Genomic DNA, 20,000 nt, shown 5'->3' on the forward strand with positions numbered 1-20,000 from the left:
GCTCCTATACCAAACCAAATTTGGAGTGACTTTGCATTTGAATTATCGCCGGTGATTCGTGACATATACAATGCCTCAATTGTTCAGGGCCACATTCCATCGCTACTAAAAGAATCTTTAGTCAATTCTATCCCGAAATGCATCCCACCAAAGACTGTGGAGAATGATTTACGACCAAACCAAACTAACAACCTTCCCAACTAAGCAAGGTTTTTGAAGGATTCAACTTAGCTTCACGTCCCTGTTCAAGAAAGTACTCGGAAGTCTTAACCAGAAGCAATTTGCAGTAGCAGGTAAGTCGACAACACAAGGTCTTGTTTACGTCCTGCACACCATCCTAGAATCTCTGGACAGGGGTGAATACTACGTGAGGATATTCTATACAGACTTCAGTAAAGGTTTTGACCTTGTTGACCAACAGGCTCTTAAAAAAGATCTCCGTAGGCTAGACGTTCATGAAGCACTCATTCGATGGATTGGCGCCTTTCTTGTAAACGGTACCCAAAGAGTAAAGATCGATAAATAAGTTTCATCTGCGGTTTCACCACGTGGTGGAATTTCACAAGGCACAAAACTGGCACCCCTCCTATTTGCAATTTTGGTTAATCGTTTAATAGATGATTGGAATTATCGTATGAGAAACTCAGTTAAGTTACCTACCGATCATTGCTGGCGACATTAATACCTATGCTTTCCAGCGTAGAATGACATTAAATGCCAAGAAGTGTAAGGAAATGTTTGTCGACTTTCCTAAATGAAAAATCAACTTGCCTAAGCCCTCTAGTTGTTGGCGGTACTGTTATTGAAAGTGTTACTGTCTTCAAGCTACTTGGAGTTTACATCTCAAGTGACTTGAGTTGGAATGCCCACTGCGAATATCTGTATGTCAAAGCTATTAAAAGTTTATATGGTCCAAGGGTACTCAAAAAAAGTGGCCTCGCTTTAGCCGATCTGGTCTCTGTCTATTGCAGCGTCATCAGAGCTGTACTTGAATATGGTTCACCTGCATGGGTAGCACTACCAAAGTACCTCAGTGATCTTATCTAGTCCGTCCAGAAAAAGGCTTTAAAGATCATCTACCCTGATGCCTCATATGAATCCGCCTTGGCCTTGCGCAACTTGACCCCTTATATAGTCGCAGAGAAGAGTCATGTAGGAAATTTATAGCAAAATGCAAAAAGGACGGCGGCCTTGTTATGAACATTCTTCGGCGCCCTATAGTTAACGAACACAATTATATCTGGTAACCAATCTTATATGCCATCTTCCAGAACCGAGAGGTTTAACAATTTTGTCAACATGAAATATTAGGAAATATAAATTTATGTATAATTAGTATATTTAAACTTTCTTAATGTAATCACTTATGTAATTTGTTATGAATTTATTCCTATTTATATGTATTTATTGCCGACAATCCTGTATTCACTTTTTACTGCAATAGGTGATTATTAATCGATTGATTGATTGATTGATTGATTGATTGATTGATTGATTGATTGATTGATTGATTGATTGATTGAAAACTGAGAAAACTTAGTCTCGCTCATAACAAAATATCCTTCAAATACGCTTGCAAAATGCGGCCTTAACTTCGTGTGAATCGCCTTGCCAAAAAAAACATTCTCAACAAAGGAAGAGCTCATGACCGAAAAACAGGAGAATTGAATACACTGAACACCAAGCCGCAAAAGGTTTTTGAAATCCCAGAGTATTTATGGAACGAGTAATTTAAGACGGGGCCGTAGGTTACTAGACCTTTCCAGCGACTCTGCAGCGAACGGTTCCACACCCTTACATCTAATGCACAACGTCAACTCTGATTTAGGATCAAGGGAAATACAACCTTGCCACAACAAAACGTCAAAACGTCTTACCATAACAGCCGTAAAATTCAGCCCTTAGAGAAATCCAGCTGTTCCAGGATTTGGGATGTATTCGAACATAGACAGCGCTGAATGGTTTGGTGAAGTCATGCTGGACAATCGTGTGTCTGTCACTGTTTCCTGTAAAAAGCTGATTGAGAGAAGGATGTTAAAATAGAGTTCTAGTAGTAGGTGCTTAACAGGGTTGAATCTATTATCTATTTCGATGTATTTTTAAACAGCGAAATTCACGTGTCTATAAGAGGCAATTTTTTAAATTGAGAGGATCATTTCTCAGTTTCGTCTTTAACCCGCACATCAAAGATAAACATAAACAGATAACAGTATTGAAGAGATCAATTTTGGAGTCGAAATGCGCTTTCTCCGATTTCAAATCCCACTCTGACAACTGGCTGAACTTGCCTTTGTGGTAACTCCCGGATAATTTTGTAGGTAGCAAGTTTATTGCCCCCACCCCCCTCCCCCCCAACCCCGGAGAAAGACTGGGTAGAGGTGGCCCCCTTCCTGAAACCCTTACACTATTTCAGACCAAAATCTGCGATTTCAGACCTGGCCAAACCTTTTATACCCTATTTCAAACCTATTTTCATACCTATTTCAGCTGTTGCATAGTTGGAGTAATAATATTTGAGAAGGGCTTTTGTTTGTGGTCTTATCGCCTAATGGTGAAAAAGAAGCTTCTTCCGGCAAAAACATACCCATTTCAAGACTTGAGTGCACAAAACATACCATATTTCAGACCAGAATGGCTAAAAAACCATGCCCTTCGGGGCCGCACATACCGAAATAGCCCGTATAAGGGGGCGTATTGCCTCCTTACTAGTTGAAGAGTTTTCACGTTTTAGCGTTTAGAAGAACCATAATCAAAGCTACGGTGTTACCACTAAGTGATCGATGTTACCATAGCTAAACAAGTAATATTTTCCCCTTACCTTTGCACCACGTCCTTCTGTGTAATAACGGAAGTTCGTAGAGTCCGGGCTGTAGTACAACGTATACGTTTTCACCCAGTAGTTCGCGTTCTGTCTTCCTTGAGTTGCTATCCCCGTTACCTTGACAACCGACAGGAAGTTCACTTGGAACCATTGGTTTACGTTATTGGTGCGTGCTCCCCAAGAATAGATACTGTTTATCCTACCGTACCACGGCGAATAGTACGTATTGTAGTAAGTCGACGCTGTTAAAGCACCGTCTGTGATACGCTTGTCTTCTAAACCAAGAGGAAGGAAACAGCTCCCTGCAAAATAACAAGCCAAGTCATATCTCACTTATTGGTTTGCGACGCGCCAGTCGTAAGTCCTTAAAATTCAAGTGATCGCTTTTACACATGTAACTTCGAGAACTCAAAAACCCTGCAAAAGCTGGAGATACGGGACAAGAACTGTTTAAAAAATCTATAAATGAAAAATTTGCTCTAAGCAGGAGATCGTCATACAAAGAAAAGTTGCCAAGTTAAGCAATAATTTTTATTACAAGTACCTTGTGAGCATCCATAAAACTCCACCCTCATGGCAATATGTCGGTACCAACCACTTGGATGAACACGGACGAAGCGAGCTTTAATTCGTGGAAATAATCGATGTTGCACAATGCTGTTTTGATCCTTGTTTCCTGGAAACGTCTGTTGAAAAAGGGTAATAGCGTGATCGACCACTTTCATCTTCAAAATGGGTTTGTCACCGTAGCTCAACTCTTCTTTTTTTTTTTTGAGGGGGGGGGGGGGGGGACAAAGCGGAATAGAATAGTAACTATAGCGGCTTGGACTTGGCCTAGCCTGTTATTAATACAGCGGGTTTCAATAACCATTTTAACTACAGAGTTTTCTTAATGTAAGTTGTTTTGAGTACAAGAAATGCTTTTCTCCCTTTCTCATGTCATTTCGACACTATTTTGGACACGAGGGTTGCCCATGATCTGACTGACTTAAACGCAGTCTAGGCAAGCATAGGTTGAAATCTGCTGTTTTGCATTTTTGCCTTTTGCATGTCGTTTTACGAAAAGGCGGAGGTAAATCTCTCTCAGTGTTGATTTTCTGTGACAAATAACGACTGTGATCTCGACTGCGACCCACTGAAGGCCACAGAAGTCTCTAGTTAGATAATTTCAATCTACGTACCTTTCGAGCGCTGTTTATTTTATATTCGGCAAAATGTGCTCCATCCACACTGGATGACAAGTAGACCTGGGTAACCCATTGGCCGTAGTCTTGGCGCCCCTGCATAGCGAACTTCACCACACGCATTGCGCGGATAAGATCAACCTGCAGCCACTGGTAATGAGTGTTATGGCGTGCAATCCAGGCTCCTACTTGCGACCCTCGTCGACGAAGATGAAGTCTTCCATTCCAGGGAAGAGTGTTTTTGTCCCAGACCGAGGATGCTGAAATCTGTTGGGATTTTATGCGTCCATTTTGCATGCCGAGGGGCTGGTTGCAGCGTTTTCCTGAAATTGTGCAAGTCACCACTATCATCGATTATCGTCATGAGGCTGAATATAATTTAGGCAAAGTTAATGTGGGGAATCCAGGGAGGTTTGCAGGGGCATTGCAATGTGCTCTGGCTTGAGTTGCTTTTTGCGCTTGCTTTTCCCTCCCATACTTTGTGTTAAGTACACATTCTACACACTGTTTTTTTCTCTGTAATGTTGACGGACTTTATGGCACCTCCCCTCCAAGAAATTGCGTAGTGTTTTAATTCATAGCTAATATAGAGAGATTTAGCAACGCGCGCGTTTACGTGAATCAGCAAAAGACAAGCTGCTGCTTGTCATAAAAGCACGAAAATCCTCTAATTCGAACTTAAGAGCTTGATATCTGTAGATAATAGGCAAGAAATGAGTTAGTTTAAAATCAAACAAATTAGTTTGCTTTTTTTGGAAAATCGCAAATTTCAGCCCGAAGTTTGCCGTTTGCAGTAAACGCGATGATAAATTTCTCTTAGAGCAGTTTCAAATGACTATCGAAAGTAATAACACGATTGAAATTGCCACGTTTAGTGATTGGTTTAAAAACCTCGCGCCAGTTTATCAACCAATGAGAAGGAAAACCAAGACCAATCGAGTCTACTTGCACGCGCGATTTTTCCCGCGCTTTGAGCATGTTACACGGCATTGCTACAAATTTGGATTGGTCCATTGCGCTGATTCCACTTGCTGTGATTGGCCGAAGTAATTACTTTGGTATTTGTTTAACGAAACTCAATTGAAAACCGCTCCCTAATCGTAAGGAAAGTCGCAACAGTTGAGCCTTTGGCTCAAACGGCCAATCCGGATCACATGAGGGCTACCTAAGTCTCTCCTCCATGTTAATAACACCCAGCGGGCGTGTGAGGATCGCACACGAAGAGCGCGAGGATTCGCGTCTTAAAGAAACGAGATTGAAAAACGACTGTTTTGCCGTCTAAACTTAAGTCGAGTTGCTTCGCAGAAGGATTTTCTAGAAATTACCCCTTTCATAGCCATAATCATAGTTCCTTCTTGCTTCAATTTGTAACAACATCAATTTAAGTTGTTGTTAAGGTTATGGAAAAATAACTTAACGAAAAATAGCAATGCATGTTTGCTTGCTACGCCATTCTGTTTGCTCCGAGAGAATTTTAGCTCCCACTAGCTCGTTAATTAGCCTCACTGGGTAGATTTAAATTTAACCAATGGCATGATCCTTAACTTAGGACTTAATCTAGTTTTTAGGAAAAAAATTTAATTTTATGATAAAGTCTACTCGTCGTTTTGTGAATTTTTATTCCCAATCAGCGTTAATACTTGTCTTGCCTTTTTTGGCACCCTACGTGAAATTTGTATTTATTTCATAAGCTTCATGAAATTCAATCACATAAGTCCCGGATGACCACAAAAGACGATAACCCTTAATTAAAAAACACCATTAGCCTGATTTCTTACCGTAAACGCATCCATAAAACTCGACTCTCATTCCAACATAGGAATACCAAGATACAGGATACACACGGAAGTACCTTCCATTCAATGTGCGAGCAAACCTGTGTTCAACTATAATGTATCTATCCCAATTTCCGGAAAACATCTGGAAAGGAAAAACAAGGATGAATTATTGTTGTGGAAAATAGCACAGTTTACAATGGGTAAAATTACTTCTTAAAAATAACCAGTTTTATAACTGCCTTGGAAGAGACATCCATCTTTTTGGGGGGCGTTACACAATGATAACGAAATAACCTCCACATAAGAATTGGCAGAAACGTCATTGAATTCAATGTAGAGAAAGATTAGCTGTTGTGGACTCAGTGAATTGGAGGCAGTACCTCAAATTTGGTCAATTCACGTTGTTGTTCTTCTAGACGGCGCGAAGGAAATGCACGAAAACGCACGCCCCACGAGAAGGACGTTTCTTAACCTGGTAGTACTCTTCAAGTGTGATTCTGCCAAAATGTGGTTGGTTCCCGTAAGCGTTCCTGGCGACTTTGAGTTGTAATAATGCTGTTTTTATGCCACCAATGGAAAAGGCTCAGGTTAAAGCTTGCTTGGTGCCGAGAAGCCTGCACTTTTTTCGGTTTTTGCACAATAACACACTTGTAGCTTGTTGCTTATTCCTCATTTCCTATGTAATCCGCGATGTCTGTTTAAGTGCCCCTAACCCTTCAACTTGGTTTTTTTGGTAGATTTTCATATCTTTCAAGAACTCATTTTCGCATTTTTTTTTTTAACATTGGATCCTGATTATCTTACGAGCGGTTCAAGTTAGTGAATTTTTAATTTTTTGCGCGCTATAAGCCCCTCTGGACAAATTATTGTCTCGTGGGCTCATTAGGAACGAGCCAATGGGAAGCTAAATATTTTAAGCAAGAGCCGATACAAAGTAGATTTGATTTAAGTGGTGTACTATATTTCGGCTGGCCAAACCAGCCTTTTTTAAGGTACAATGAGTGTTTACATTGGATTGCTTCTATGTACATATATATATAGTAAATGGATGTTGACGTAATACTGGAAAAAATATGGTAGTTACAACAAATTTGAATTCAAACACTAAGAGTAACGGAAAATAACGGAAGCGACTGTAAATAATAAACTGAAATCTAATACGTTTCTTCGCGGATATTGACACCGTCGGAATCAATTGTCCTGCCTTTTGAAATTGAAAAAGCTTCCCTGGCCTTAAGGCAGGCCAAGTGATCCCAACGGCCTTAATATCCGAGAAGAAGCGCATTAGATTTCAATTATTATTTACAGTCACTTCCGTTATCATTGCGTTACTCTTAGTATTTGAATTCAAATTTGTTGTAAGTACCATATTTTATCACATTTTTTCCAGCATTACGTCAACATCCATTTACTATATATATGTACATAGAAGAAATCCAATGTAAACACTCATTGTACCTGAAGAAGGCTGGTTTGGCCAGCCGAAATATAGTACACCGCTAAAATCAAATCTACGTTGTATCGGCTCTTGCTCAAAATATTTAGCTTCTCAACTTGCAATAACGCCGATCAGATCAAGCCACTAAATCAACGTTCATCGACAGGAAGATTGTCCACGGTTACTTGCTTCAAAAGTCTGCAATGAGAAGCGTCCGATATTTGACACTTTTTTAGCTGTGACGTAAGAAAAGGGTATTCCAACAACTCAAGCTTGCACGATGTCCTTTTCTTACGTCACTCTCGATATATGGACACATTTGGCCGAGTGGGGGACTAATGCGAACGATAGGTGAAAAAATAGTCAAGACTGCCATCACTTTTAGCGCTCTTATAGAAATCAGGATTCAATATTTTTAAATGAATTTTCCGAAAATGAGTTCTTAAAAGATATGAAAATCTACCAAAAAAAGAATCTGAAGGGGCACTTTAACTACAGTAAAAATTAGAGTTTAAATAGGCCCGCACATCGTGCATATTATAACGAGACTCCCTTAATTGTCCATACCCGAGTTGGCTTCACCCGTGGTTTCCTATGGAACCCCAGTGCATTTTTTCTTTTTTTGCGTTCTTGCTTATATCTACTTTCTTGTAAGTATTCGGGCCACATGTATACCCCTATACATGTGGATGCATCCCAACTTACACCGTAACTAATGTTCTATATCTAAATTAAAGAAATACCTTTCTTTAATTTTTCTTTGTCTTTTCCCACATAAAAACACAGAAAAACGTACCTTTGTTGTCTTTCCCTCGCGATACGGAGTGAATTGATTTTTATTTTTGGCATACATAATGTAATATATCTTGACCCAGTAATTTGCATTGTACTGTCCCTGAGTGGCCACGCGTGTCACTTTTGTCATAGCCAGGAAGTCGACTTGTAGCCACGGCTTTCTTTCGTTTCGTCTGGGTCCCCATGCCCTATAGCCGTTGAGTCTACCATACATAGGTCCGTAAGACGTGCTGACGTAAGAGGAGGCTGTCATGACCGGACCTGCGACACGTCCGTCTTCGACTCCCAGAGGCATATCACAGGCATCTGAGTGATGAGAATGAAGATGCATTTAGAAAGATGGAACCCTCTTCTCTTACGTGTGCACTGTCTTAATACACCATTTTTGAAATAGTGAGGTTAGATGGACAATCTTGTATTACGGCCTCACACGACAAGTCACAAGAATTAATGTCTGCACAGGAAGCTTAATGGAGAACTTACACAGAACAATATCAAGATTACACCACTTACCAAGCTGATAATAATCTTCATTCTCAATACCTGTCTGACTGACATTTCATTGACATTGTAAAGAGAGTTTACATACTGATCACTCCTGGGAGTCAAAGGATTAATAAGTCTTTCCCCTTAATAAAGTGGTACTGGGTACTACCGTATCTTTAATTAACAACTATTCCATGAGTGCGCGTTGGATATGAGATGGTAAACAGCCAACGAGGCGCGTAGCGCCGAGTTGGCTATAACCAGTCTCATATCCAACAAGTGCGAATGGAATAATTGTTTTATTAAATTCCTTAAACTCCAAAGGTTTGCAAGTACAACATACGAGCGAAAAAAGCGAGAAATCCTAGCGAAATCGAAAAAACTTGATGAAGATGCGATGTTGTGTAATACCGGGTGGTACTTGTACGTCGGAATTAAGCCAAACTTTCCACAAAAAAGTCTTTTTTTTTGCTTTATTCAGAGAGAAATTTCGCATTCCGGCGAAAAAAATTCTAGTCCTCCCCCAACAAAAGCAGAGTTTACAATCCATTGGGTATATGACAAGTGACTATGATTGTAAAGCACTTATTTGACTTATAGAGAGTAATAATAATAATAATAATGATATAATAATAATAATAATAGTGATAATAATAATAAATTTATTACTTCTAGGGCGCTATTTACAAAAATAGATCAATAGCGCTTTGCAACTCTTGATAACATAAATACAGTATTAAAATCTCCTATTCATATATAATGGTAGATTACAAATCTTAATAGCTTTATAAAAACTCAGGTATTAACCGTTACCAGAAACCCATAAGAGTTGAAACGTGTAACGGCCCCTTGTGTGGTGGGAAACAAGCTTCTGAATATTCAATTTGCTAAGTACCATATTTGGAACAACAAGAGCGAGTGGTTTCCAAATATGGTACTTAGCACTGAAACATTCAACCAATCAGTTCGCACTGAATATTCGGAAGCTGTGAACGCGCGTTACACGTTTCAACCCTTATGGGTTTCTGCCGTTACTCAAAATATTGCCTAAAAAGAAATGTCTTTAATTGACTTCAGAATCCTAAATAACAACAATGAGTATATACCACTCAAGTGGATAGTGCTTTCCGCGCATTCTGATTGGCTGGCTAGGAGGTGAATAGCAAGTACTATTCACCTCTGAGCAAACGGAGTTACCGAGGAGCAAATTTTACCGATAAACACAGCTGATTATTCAACTTGTGTGGTATATAATAATAATCAGTGTCGGTGAAAGTGGTGGATATTTATCCACCACTGTTCATCTCCACTTCAGTGAATAATTGTTTAGTCCGTATTCTTACTCCATGCGCCTCCGTATAACTCCATTCTCATGGCAATACGTGACCTCCATCCTCGTGGGTTGATTCGTACGTATCGCGTGTAGAGCGAAGGTGTGAACGCGTGTGTTTGGACTGACAGCATATCATAGTTTCCTTGAAATTGCTGAAGAACGAAAATGAAATACGACTTAATAACCGAGTTCGACGTCCATATTGTAAGCTAGGGACATACTTTTTTTTTTTTCCTTTGATTTATGGAAGTGTACCCTAGCTCTTCTCTTCCCTCTACGAACAGGAGAAGTAAGACGACTCCTTCCTTCCGCTAGCCTACAGGTCACCTGTGGGCAGGGTGTAGTACCTGTTGAGCCCCCCGATCAGGGTTACGTGAAGTCATGGGAGCGGGTGGTGGATGTTTTTTAAGGAGGCACCCGGTGTCATATACACAGTGTTGGCTCCCCAAACTGGCACCAGGCATAGGATCCTTATACCTTGGACACTGGCTGGGGCTACCTATGTTGTAAAGATACCGCCTAGGAAGGAAAGACTAGGGACCCTACATTCCGAAACAACCAGTCCCAACAATGTGAGACTGTCGTAAAAAAGGTTGCTGTTATTCATCGTGGTGAAGTACAATAACAATAAAGTATTCTCGTTTGTCTCACGATGTGGTCAGATGTGATGTAGACATCTACATCACAAGTGACCACATCGTGAAACGGAGGAGAATACTTTATTATTAATCTGAGGCTGATAACAATGGAAACAAAAGTCGTTTCCGCTGTGTGGTCGAAGTTGCGACGCCTATTAGGATAAGCATTTAGAGAGAGAGACCCTAGCTCTTCTCGCCAATTCAACAAGCTACTCTAACTAACACTTATCTTATTGCTGGAAAAAGTTAGAATCAAAGTCGGGTTGGGGTCAGGGAATCTAATTATTTGCATTTCTAGACATAAGTGCATGCAGATCAGAGAATCAATGACAACATTGCAAAAGAATGGATTGTATAGGATACCTTAACAGCATTCCACCAATGCCTGACTATGGCGAAGTATATTCCATCCAAGCTGAACTTCACATAATAAGCAGTAACCCAGTAGGCTCCATCTTGTCTTCCTTGAGTCGCGATGCCGGTGATCCTCATGGCGCGTCCGAGATCAACTTGAATCCACTGGTTGTGATTTGTGTCTTTGCTGATCCACGAGCGGACGCCATGGAGCCTTGCAAACCACGGTGCGAAATTGTTGTTGAGGAAAGAGGATACAGTGATGGCGGAGTTCTTGAGTTTTTTATTTTGAAGGCCAACAGGATTGTTATAGAAGCGATCTGGTTCGGGAATAGAAGGATTCGGTGCATTTTAAGTTTCGGCTAACGATGTACAACGCGTACCTCAAAGCTAGTTAAGCGGGATATTGCATTTAACCCGGCTTCAGTGTCACTACAAAAACCGATGGTTTGTTACTGTATCTACCCCAGCTCGGGGAAATTCTTCCTTAGAACAACTGGCTTTCAGCAATGACCAAGCAACTTTTCGGATGAGAATTTAACAAAAAAAAACAGTTTCTACGGGCGAAAAGATTGCGACGTCTACGAAAACGTCATGGCTTTGCACCATCGTGAGTCTTTCGCGATTATTCCATCCTGTTTACGTCGTAAAAAGTGGACGACAGGACGGTTGTCTCTACTAGACTTTTACACTAATCGTCTATAATAGTAAAAAGATACTTAGCGATAGAGCGACTTTTATATGACTTTGAAAAATAAACGTAAAAACAGAACGTCAACAAAAATGCAACACATTTAATTGGTTTATTGAACGAAAACAAACGACAGCGACTTTTCATTGGCTTAGCGAACGCGGATGCAAACAACGTCATCCCTCTATGGAACTTTCTCGAAAGCGATCGGCATTTCGCTTCGACGTCATTTGAAATGCAGTAATTTGATTGGGCAATCGAACTGTTTACTGCCTATATTGGGAATTTCCTTGCCGGGATATAGGAGAAGCTTTGTTTTAATCTTGCCAAACGATGGTACGTGAAACAAAATGCGAACACTTTTTTCAAAGTCATAGGAAAGTCGCTCTCTATGAATGTGGTAAGTGTCAAGACAAGTTAAAAAGGAAAACAGCTCACTTTCAGTTGCCGTCCGTGGCTCTAAAACGTCTCCTGCTTAAAGTGCTACTATGATCAAATCATCACTTCCTTTCAATTTTTCTGCAAATTTTTAAAGTGTGTTTGCTTAACACCTGACTGGAAATTTTTGAGCTTTGATTTTTGTCAAAGGCTGTTTACTTTGTAAGTTTTCGATTTCACGATCCGCCATTACTCACCCTCCAAACTGACCGATTGGACCTCAGAAGGCTGGATCTAGGGAAGTGACGTCATTTACAAGCTTATATTTCAGCGCGTAAACGCAGCTTCTTATATATGCAAAACACGAGTTTAAAAGTCTAAAAGCCCGAAACTCCCGTGCTGTATATTAATTCATCCGCGCACACACGCATTGTATTCTTAAACTTTTGAGTCTTTGATGTCATGTTCTCCTCGATCCAGCTCTCTCAAGATTTTAAAGTTAGTAATGGTGGACCATTAAACATGTAAATTTCAGTTAAAATAAACAGGTGTCTTTTTGAAATCAAGGCTTAAAACTTGGGTCACTTATTGTTTAGTTAACATAGTTTTGAAATCCAAAGAAAAATAAAAATTGATGTTTTGGTCATACTAGCACTTTAAGATCTCATAGTGATATCTCCTTGATGTCACAGGGTCATGGATCTCAATTAAACGTCCCTGTTGAGCTGGAATTGGACACGACAGTTGATTTCACCAAGTGAGTTTTGTTCGGCTAAACGCGGACAACAATTCAAAGAGGACGGTAAGCTAGAGGACCGGCCTGAGCGAATCATTTGTACATTACGGAGTTTCAGCAAGAACAGCGGCAACGTACACGAACACTCCGCTTCAGAAGAAGCTCTCATAAGAATTTTGCGATTAGTCCATCTTGTTGTTCACGTTGGACAAAACGAGCGAACTAACATATAAACGAAATTGTTACGGACGGTTTTTTTAAAAAGGTAGAAAATGAACGGTTCATTGTCATGTCGTTCCGTCAAAAGCTGTTTCACGTTGTCATTTTGAGGAGTACGTCAAAGAATGCTCTAACACGCGTGCCGCACGTGCAGCACGACTACGTTTACCTCTTTTAACCAATGATATTCTTGTTTTGTGACGGCCGTTATCGTAGCCGTCGTCGTTGCTTAAACGCCGTATAGAGTGTTTTCATCCACGTGATCGGTAAGCTTGTTTTTCGACCGAAACAAAAGAAAACGTTTGCATGATAACAGAGCTCAATTCCAGGAGGATTGGTTGCGGAAACCAACATGGCCAGTGGTTCCTTTGTTTAGGGACAACCAACATGGCCGCCGTGACGTCACTTGAAAACACTATTTACTAACCTCCTCCGTAGTAACACCCATATAGCTCTATTCTCATTGCAATGTAGGTACGGTACCCTTTAGGATTAAATCGGACAAACTTGGCCCTGATCGGTGGAGTGAGGTCGTGCTTCACGATGGTGTAACGATTGTAGTTTCCGCTAAACAACTGAGAGAAACGAAAAGAAGAAGAAAAAGCTCATAAAATTAGAACATTTTCCGGTATTAAGCCCCTTGTAAACGGACGCAACAACTCCCAACATTGTAAGGACGTGCAATGTTTTATGAGAAGGATGCGTGCATGGCTATCTCCACGGAGACCATCTGTAATGCGCGTGCGTGACCCCAACAATGTTGGAACAGAGCATTCTCATCACCAGAGCCTTGGATCGACGCAAGGCTCTGGGAAACTCTATGTAGGAGAACATGCGCCGTCGGGTTCTTGTAGCCAAAAATTGGCTATTTGAACCTTACGGCGCCTGCTCACTCCTCGTGATAGCATGAATGCACCAATTAGAGACGCTTTCTTCACGAAAACCAATGAGAAGACAGTTTGTTTCAGGGTTCCCCAGAACACTTCTCTCTCTCAGTCGAGAGAAGAGTTCTGGGGTCGAGATTGGGAAGAGAGCTGTGCAAACGGATCCAGCATTGTTGCGCTACGCTTCGGTGATCACGGAACAAAAGAAATGTTGGGAGATGTTGGCTCAAAAGTTTGACCAGTTTCAAACTTCGCGCAACAACTCCCAACAACTAATGTGTTTTGTGCACGGTTAAGGAAAAAAAGAGAACAAAAACTTACAACAAAGAAATTTGTCGAGTTTCATAACCTTTCCCGTCTATTAACTATGAAAAATCTCGTTAAATCAGGCCATTAAATGGGTCGATAACAAAACAACTATACAAGCTATTGTTTGTGATGTGAATGTTATAAGGATAGCTTTATAGCCCCTCATCATTACTTGTAACATGGTCAGCCAAAGGTCTGCAATATTGAAGGAGACCCAGATGGCCTTGTAATTTCGTGCTACATAATAAGGAATCTAAGATCTAAGAAGACGTCGTCGTAGAAAACGTCACCTTAAAATATAGAGAGGATATTACACGGCGACAAGAACATATGAATTTTATGTTTGAGCGGCAAAAACAATATCTAATACCTTTCCTTTTTTAACCAATAAACCACTTTCATAAATGGCAACCACCTTTACATTCTTTTGTAGCGGAGTTCTGCGTGCGCCGCACCACAGTTAAGAAAATATGGTAACCCATCGATGCGACGAAATTTGGTTTTATAGCCATGACGTCGTGACCGTCCGTACGTACGTATGTACGTCCGTCCCCCCCTCCGTGTATGCCAATGTGACCAGTATCATGCTAGTTTACAGCATACATCTTTGATATTGAAAATCCATGTTTTGATCAATTGACACCTGTCGAAACAAGGTATCCGCTTACCAGTATCATGTGACCATATCGCGGGCTCAAGCTTAGAGCTCACATAAGAATATTTTATTTGGTCGCCATCATGAAAGAGGTCTATGACACTCATTTTTGTGACGTTGTCGTTGCCGTACCCCATCGTCGTTTCTTAAACTCCCTAATGCTTCCTATGATGAGCAAAGTCGACTAATACTGAGTGACTGAAATACAGCTAGAAAGCCTTGCAGTATCGTCTATTGAAGCCTGGGAGACCAATGGTCACCAATATTGAAAGACATCTAGCCTTCGGCGTTATGTCAAACAGCGATCTCGTTAATCACGAAGGTCTGTAAGGGTAAAGAACTTTAACTGAAATGTCATATTTTTTGTGCTCTTTCTCGTAGTGCCTAAAATTTATTCCAGTAATTTTTTCAAAATTACAAATGTCAGTAAGCAATACACAAGTCAATACCTTATTCCTTCCGTATTCAAGATACGCTTTAAACGTTTTTCCATCCATACTGTGAGATACAGCATACGTTGTAACCCATTGGTAGGCATCGTACCGACCCTGTGTAGCCACGCCTGTTATTTTGGCCGGGTGAGCTAATTCCACTTGAAGCCACTGATTGGTGTTCCTGTGTTTTGCTACCCAGGCACCTGATCGGCTGTGTCCTGACGGCCAGTTAAGTCGTGCGCGATCTGGGCCATGGTTGTAGTTGACATAAGAAGAGGCCGTGAGAGCACCGCTGTCGATGCGAAAGTCTTCTAAACCAAGTGGCATCTTGCATTTGTCTTGAAAGAAATTGCATAGACGTTAAATGTGCACGAATTCTTCGAATATTTTTCAAAGGGCTTTGATCTTGTTGATCATAATGTGGTGATGCGCGAACTCGATTTTTTTTGACAGCGGAAATGGAAGCCCGGGTGTGTATTTAATCTTGGTTTAGCGTCAATCTGCTTTTGGATAACTGGGCCGTGGCTTTCTTCTTGCCAGTTAGAGACTCTAAAAGATTTTCGGGGTTTGTTTCATTGGTTTCACAGGCCTGTTAAGTACGTATTGCATGTGAACTTTATTTAATGGTAGACACTAAAGCCTAGTCGATAGTTACTTGCTAGTGAGCGTTTTCACGCCACATCTTCGCCCGATAGGAGAGGCGAAAGCCAAGTCTACAGTGAGTTGCTCGCAAGCGCTTTCCGGCGCTTTTCCTCCGGCTCATACATTTGCTTCACGTTATGACTGACTGATTTCATTGTCTGCGTATGTGATTCGTTTTACGGTGAACAGCTGAAAAGCACTCTATGTTATGTGTGAGGCAAGAATTAACCTAGCATGAACAATCAAGCCGGTTCGTGGGTTAGCTATCGTAAAATGTGGACATATTTTAGAACGTCAATCCAAATAACGTCTCCTTTTCTGATTCTGATCCCGATGCTCAAGAACTAGACAAACTTCCATTGAATAATGGTTATTTTTGCATACGAAGCCTCATTCAGAAAACACCGTCTTGAGATGCCACTGTCAAGATGGCCACAATCAGTTGCGTGTTAGAACTTTACGGACGAGAGCTTACAAAAGAGAAATCCGCGGAATCCTTTTTAAAATATTGACAAACAAAAATTACTATACTGAAACGTCTACAAATGTAAAGAAAGTAGGATTAGTCAAATTGTTACATTTTTTTAACTCCCGTGCTATGTGCTGCTTTCTGCTGTCGTTCATATATTCTTTTCCCTCCGTCGTTTGTTTATTTATTCTTTCACTGGCATCGTTCTTCTGGTTTTCTTTGTATTTACAATTCATCCTTCAGTAAACTGTACGTCTGGCCCGCCTAGATTAGCTGATGCTACTTGCGGGTCAGTCATATTCTCTAAATGTTTGTATCAACAAAATAAATGTTGTTGTTGTCGTTGTTGTTGACAGAATAAAACAGGCCGCATATAATAATGTTCAAATACCGTTAAATTGCGGAAAGTGAAATACATGAGAGTTGAAGATCAGCGCAGTTAATCAGCAACTCATCAAAAGTGACCAGGGGCCTATTTCTCGAATTTATCGAAAACTTTTCAGGCCCGAAAAGCCGCTTTGTGAACCTGCCAACCACTTGTTCGGGAAAGCCGCGCTTTTAACACGTTTCCAAGGTAACAAAAACCAACAGAGGGAATTGGGACACGCAAAAATGGCCCGTAAAGTTTCGGGACTTTCGAAAAACGAGTTTCAGTTCCCCCTTTCCTTTGATAGTTCAGTTTGTAGAGCAAGTGCATGCGCAATGACATGGTCATTGGTTCGAGCCCCCTTCACTGAGCCTGTAAATGCTCAGGCTTTCTTCGCAACTGTTTTATTTGCTGAGTAACTGCGATGATATCAAATCTTTCGTGTATGAGTCTTTTTAGAAGTTTTTTTCCCGCGGCACCGTTAGCATGTTAAGTAGATCAAACATAAAACATTTATGACTACGTACCAGTCCGACATCCATAAAACTCCACTCGCATGGCAATAACACTGTACCAGCTGTAAGGTACTACACGAATGAAGCGTCCTCTGATATGGGGCGACAACGGGTGTGATACCTCGATGTTTTGATCCGAATTGCCAGGAAAATACTGTAGCAGGTTTGAAATGAAACAAATGGTAAGTTTGTCAAGAAGGTTCAAGACTGATTGACTGACTTTAGGTCGATCGATCGATTGATCGATAAATCTATCTACTGACTGACAAAGTGTTTGGTGTAACGTTGAAAACGTGGTCAATTCTTCATCATAGCTGGCAGAAGCCCATAACCCACAAGTGTAGATCTCTCTCAGATGGCCTTCGCCCATCGGTTTACTGCATTTTTTCAAATTTAGAACATGGTTCCCGCAAAATTATGGCCATAACGCCTTGGATTGGTCTGGAACCATGTAGCCGCACAAGAGAGTTGCACGTGCTTCATGCACGATCACTGATAGTGCAAGAAACAAAATACCGCCACGTTTTACTCCCGTAAAATCTAAGTAGTAGCCGTCCTAAAAATTGATGATAAAGAAAAGAGATGGGCCGCATTTCATCGTAGATCGACACCTCTGGGTTATGGAGTTCTGGAGCTGCCTGGAGAGCCGTGGTTTTAGGGAGGTCTTTCAAATTTTATCCGGAGAGAATACAAGCTACTTATATAACCAAAACTCAAATGGTAAACTTGTTCAAATATGCTTGAAACAGCTAAAAACTACAACACACGAAATTCTGAAAAGGGTGCATTACCTTAGTGGTAAATTTCTCTTTGTAATCCACGAAGTGAATTCCATCCAATGAAGATCGTAAGGAGTACTTTGTGACCCACTGTCTAGAATCTTCTCTTCCCTGGGTTGTAATTCTAACAATTAAAGCTGCTCCTCCAAAGTCAACCTGTAGAAAAGATGTTAAAGAAAACAGTGAGGAAAAATGAAACAACTCAACGTTAAAATTTGTGGCTTTGTGCTTACAGGAACCTCATTGCCTTTTTCACAAATAAGCGAAGATTAACCCGAGGGATTCCTCGTTGACGAGTAAAATCGTCTGGCGTTAGACAGAGTAAAATCTATAAGTGTCGATTGGCATTTATGGCGGTGAAATGGTTATATAACAACATTTCCTGTAAGAAAGTGACGTTACTCAGCGAGACAACGATTCAAGGACCCTTTTGCGAGACCTGAGGTCCTTAGAATGATCTGTTTGCATTTGTTGCCAGCTTGGAGGTTCAGGAATCTGAGCCATGAACCACATTCTTAGCGAGCGTTGGAAGGAAAAGAGCTCTCACCAATGAGCTAACATTGCTCCTCCGTCGGCTAGAGGTTCAGTTTCAGGTTTGGAGCAAACGGCAAACGCTAAACAGAAATTTGGCCTTTACAAAAAAATACGCTTTTGGATCGAAGTTACTTCTTGAACGTTACTCACAGATACCGAAGAAGCCGTAAACAAAGTGGCAGGCATCAAAGTCTCTATAATTATTCAGGAGTTGATTTTGCAAACGTAAAAGTAAGTTTTGTTGGCACTAGCTGTACCTGTAAAAACTGATACCGGTTATTTGTTCGTGCCCTCCAAGCACCCATATACCGGCCACTCTTTTTGAGATTTAGCCGGGCTCGAAAAGCAGCATGGTATTTGTCCCATTGTGAAGAAGCAGTCATTCTTGTGTTTGGTAGTCGTCCATTTTGCAAACCCATCGGTCGGTTACACAAAGGACCTGAACACAAAGAAGAAAAGGAATGTCAAAGTGCGTTCGATAAGATAATCTTGACAAAGACATTACAAACTGGGCGTATACCCCATTTTCACCAACAAGACATGTTTCATTAACCTGGGTTTAACAAAATGAAAATCAGTCACGTACAGAAAAAGTGTAGGACTGGCTTTTACATGAGATTCAGATGAGTTTCAATACATGCTTTGATTTGTGTTAGATGTGTAGTCGACAAGGATCAGTATACATGATTTAAAAAGAAATAAATTTGAAACTGTATTTAACTAAACATGTTCAAAACATGGTTGGTGTGAACAGGGCATCAGTTGGTTCGGATCAAGATAAGACGAGCCAAGACCGGCTTCTCAATATCTTCTCTATCCAAGCTTGGAAAAAGATAAGAGAGCAGATTTTAAACTCACCGTGTCTGCATCCATATAACTCCATCCTCAATGCTATATAACCGTTCCAACTTTTTGGATAAAGTCGAACATACCGTGCCTTGAACGGTACCCTGAAGCGGTGCAACACGACAACATGTCTTTCACTATTTCCACTAAAGACCTAAAATGTACCAATGATCAATTAGTTGTCAAAATAGTAGTCAAATCCTTGACTTCAAAAAATGTTCTGAGTCGTATTATATACAGTTTCTAGAAAACCAGTATCGTATGAGTAAGGATGACTTGAAAGGCTTAGCTTGACGTCTACGGACACGAAAGGACTTGAGTTAGCAGGAACCACTTGCATGACATGACATGACATGACATGACATGATATCACGTTGAAACGAAATAACACGTCGCAACTTTACTTTTCTTGATTTAAAATAGCTTAAGGTCACTTGATTTGGCACACTCTAGTTTATAGAGTATGACATTCTACTTTCCTGATGAACTCATCAATCAAATACTACGATCTCCAAATATGGTTCGCGCGAATTTTATCAACATAAATCGAAATGAGTTGTTGCACTTTTCAAATTCACATAGATAAGGAAAAAAGCAAAGGTAAGCTGTAAAATTAGCATCACATTTGTAGCTGTTTGGTGTCTAAACTCGTTGAAAGGAGGGTCAATGATAAGGCTAAGGTCAGCCTCGAACCCAGCGTCGCTTCCTTGTAGCT

The 20,000-nt window shown here is 40.7% G+C and overlaps 4 protein-coding genes across 4 annotated transcripts in view; all 4 read right to left on the reverse strand.

Moving 5' to 3' along the window:
- LOC138023354 (lactadherin-like) overlaps positions 1 to 4,311 on the reverse strand; it is a 12,968-nt gene extending 8,657 nt beyond the window's left edge. Inside the window, exons 1-3 of the mRNA XM_068870366.1 lie at positions 4,003 to 4,311; positions 3,366 to 3,507; positions 2,819 to 3,123 (exon numbers count right to left, since the gene is read on the reverse strand). Coding sequence (XP_068726467.1) covers positions 2,819 to 3,123; positions 3,366 to 3,507; positions 4,003 to 4,302 — 747 coding nt within the window. The 5' untranslated portion in view covers positions 4,303 to 4,311. The remainder of the gene's footprint in view (positions 1 to 2,818; positions 3,124 to 3,365; positions 3,508 to 4,002) is intronic.
- Positions 4,312 to 7,933: 3,622 nt separating this feature from the next.
- Positions 7,934 to 12,146, reverse strand: LOC138023355 (EGF-like repeat and discoidin I-like domain-containing protein 3). The gene is made up of 4 exons (XM_068870367.1): positions 12,116 to 12,146; positions 10,837 to 11,147; positions 9,846 to 9,987; positions 7,934 to 8,322 (listed from the first exon to the last, which is right to left on the reverse strand). Exons 1-4 carry the CDS (start codon positions 12,144 to 12,146, stop codon positions 7,934 to 7,936), a joined length of 873 nt encoding a protein of 290 aa, XP_068726468.1.
- A 398-nt stretch (positions 12,147 to 12,544) lies between these two features.
- On the reverse strand, positions 12,545 to 17,169 carry LOC138023356 (lactadherin-like). The gene is made up of 4 exons (XM_068870368.1): positions 17,139 to 17,169; positions 15,149 to 15,471; positions 13,279 to 13,426; positions 12,545 to 12,621 (listed from the first exon to the last, which is right to left on the reverse strand). The coding sequence occupies exons 1-4, from the start codon at positions 17,167 to 17,169 to the stop codon at positions 12,545 to 12,547; spliced, it is 579 nt and encodes a 192-aa protein (XP_068726469.1).
- Positions 17,170 to 17,541: 372 nt separating this feature from the next.
- LOC138023357 (lactadherin-like) overlaps positions 17,542 to 20,000 on the reverse strand; it is a 5,930-nt gene continuing 3,471 nt past the window's right edge. Inside the window, exons 4-7 of the mRNA XM_068870370.1 lie at positions 19,298 to 19,439; positions 18,697 to 18,878; positions 17,918 to 18,061; positions 17,542 to 17,682 (exon numbers count right to left, since the gene is read on the reverse strand). Of these exons, the coding sequence (XP_068726471.1) occupies positions 17,542 to 17,682; positions 17,918 to 18,061; positions 18,697 to 18,878; positions 19,298 to 19,439 (609 nt within the window). The remainder of the gene's footprint in view (positions 17,683 to 17,917; positions 18,062 to 18,696; positions 18,879 to 19,297; positions 19,440 to 20,000) is intronic.

This window comes from Montipora capricornis, chromosome 11 (genome assembly GCF_036669925.1).
Source record: "Montipora capricornis isolate CH-2021 chromosome 11, ASM3666992v2, whole genome shotgun sequence".
NCBI lineage: Eukaryota > Metazoa > Cnidaria > Anthozoa > Scleractinia > Acroporidae > Montipora > Montipora capricornis.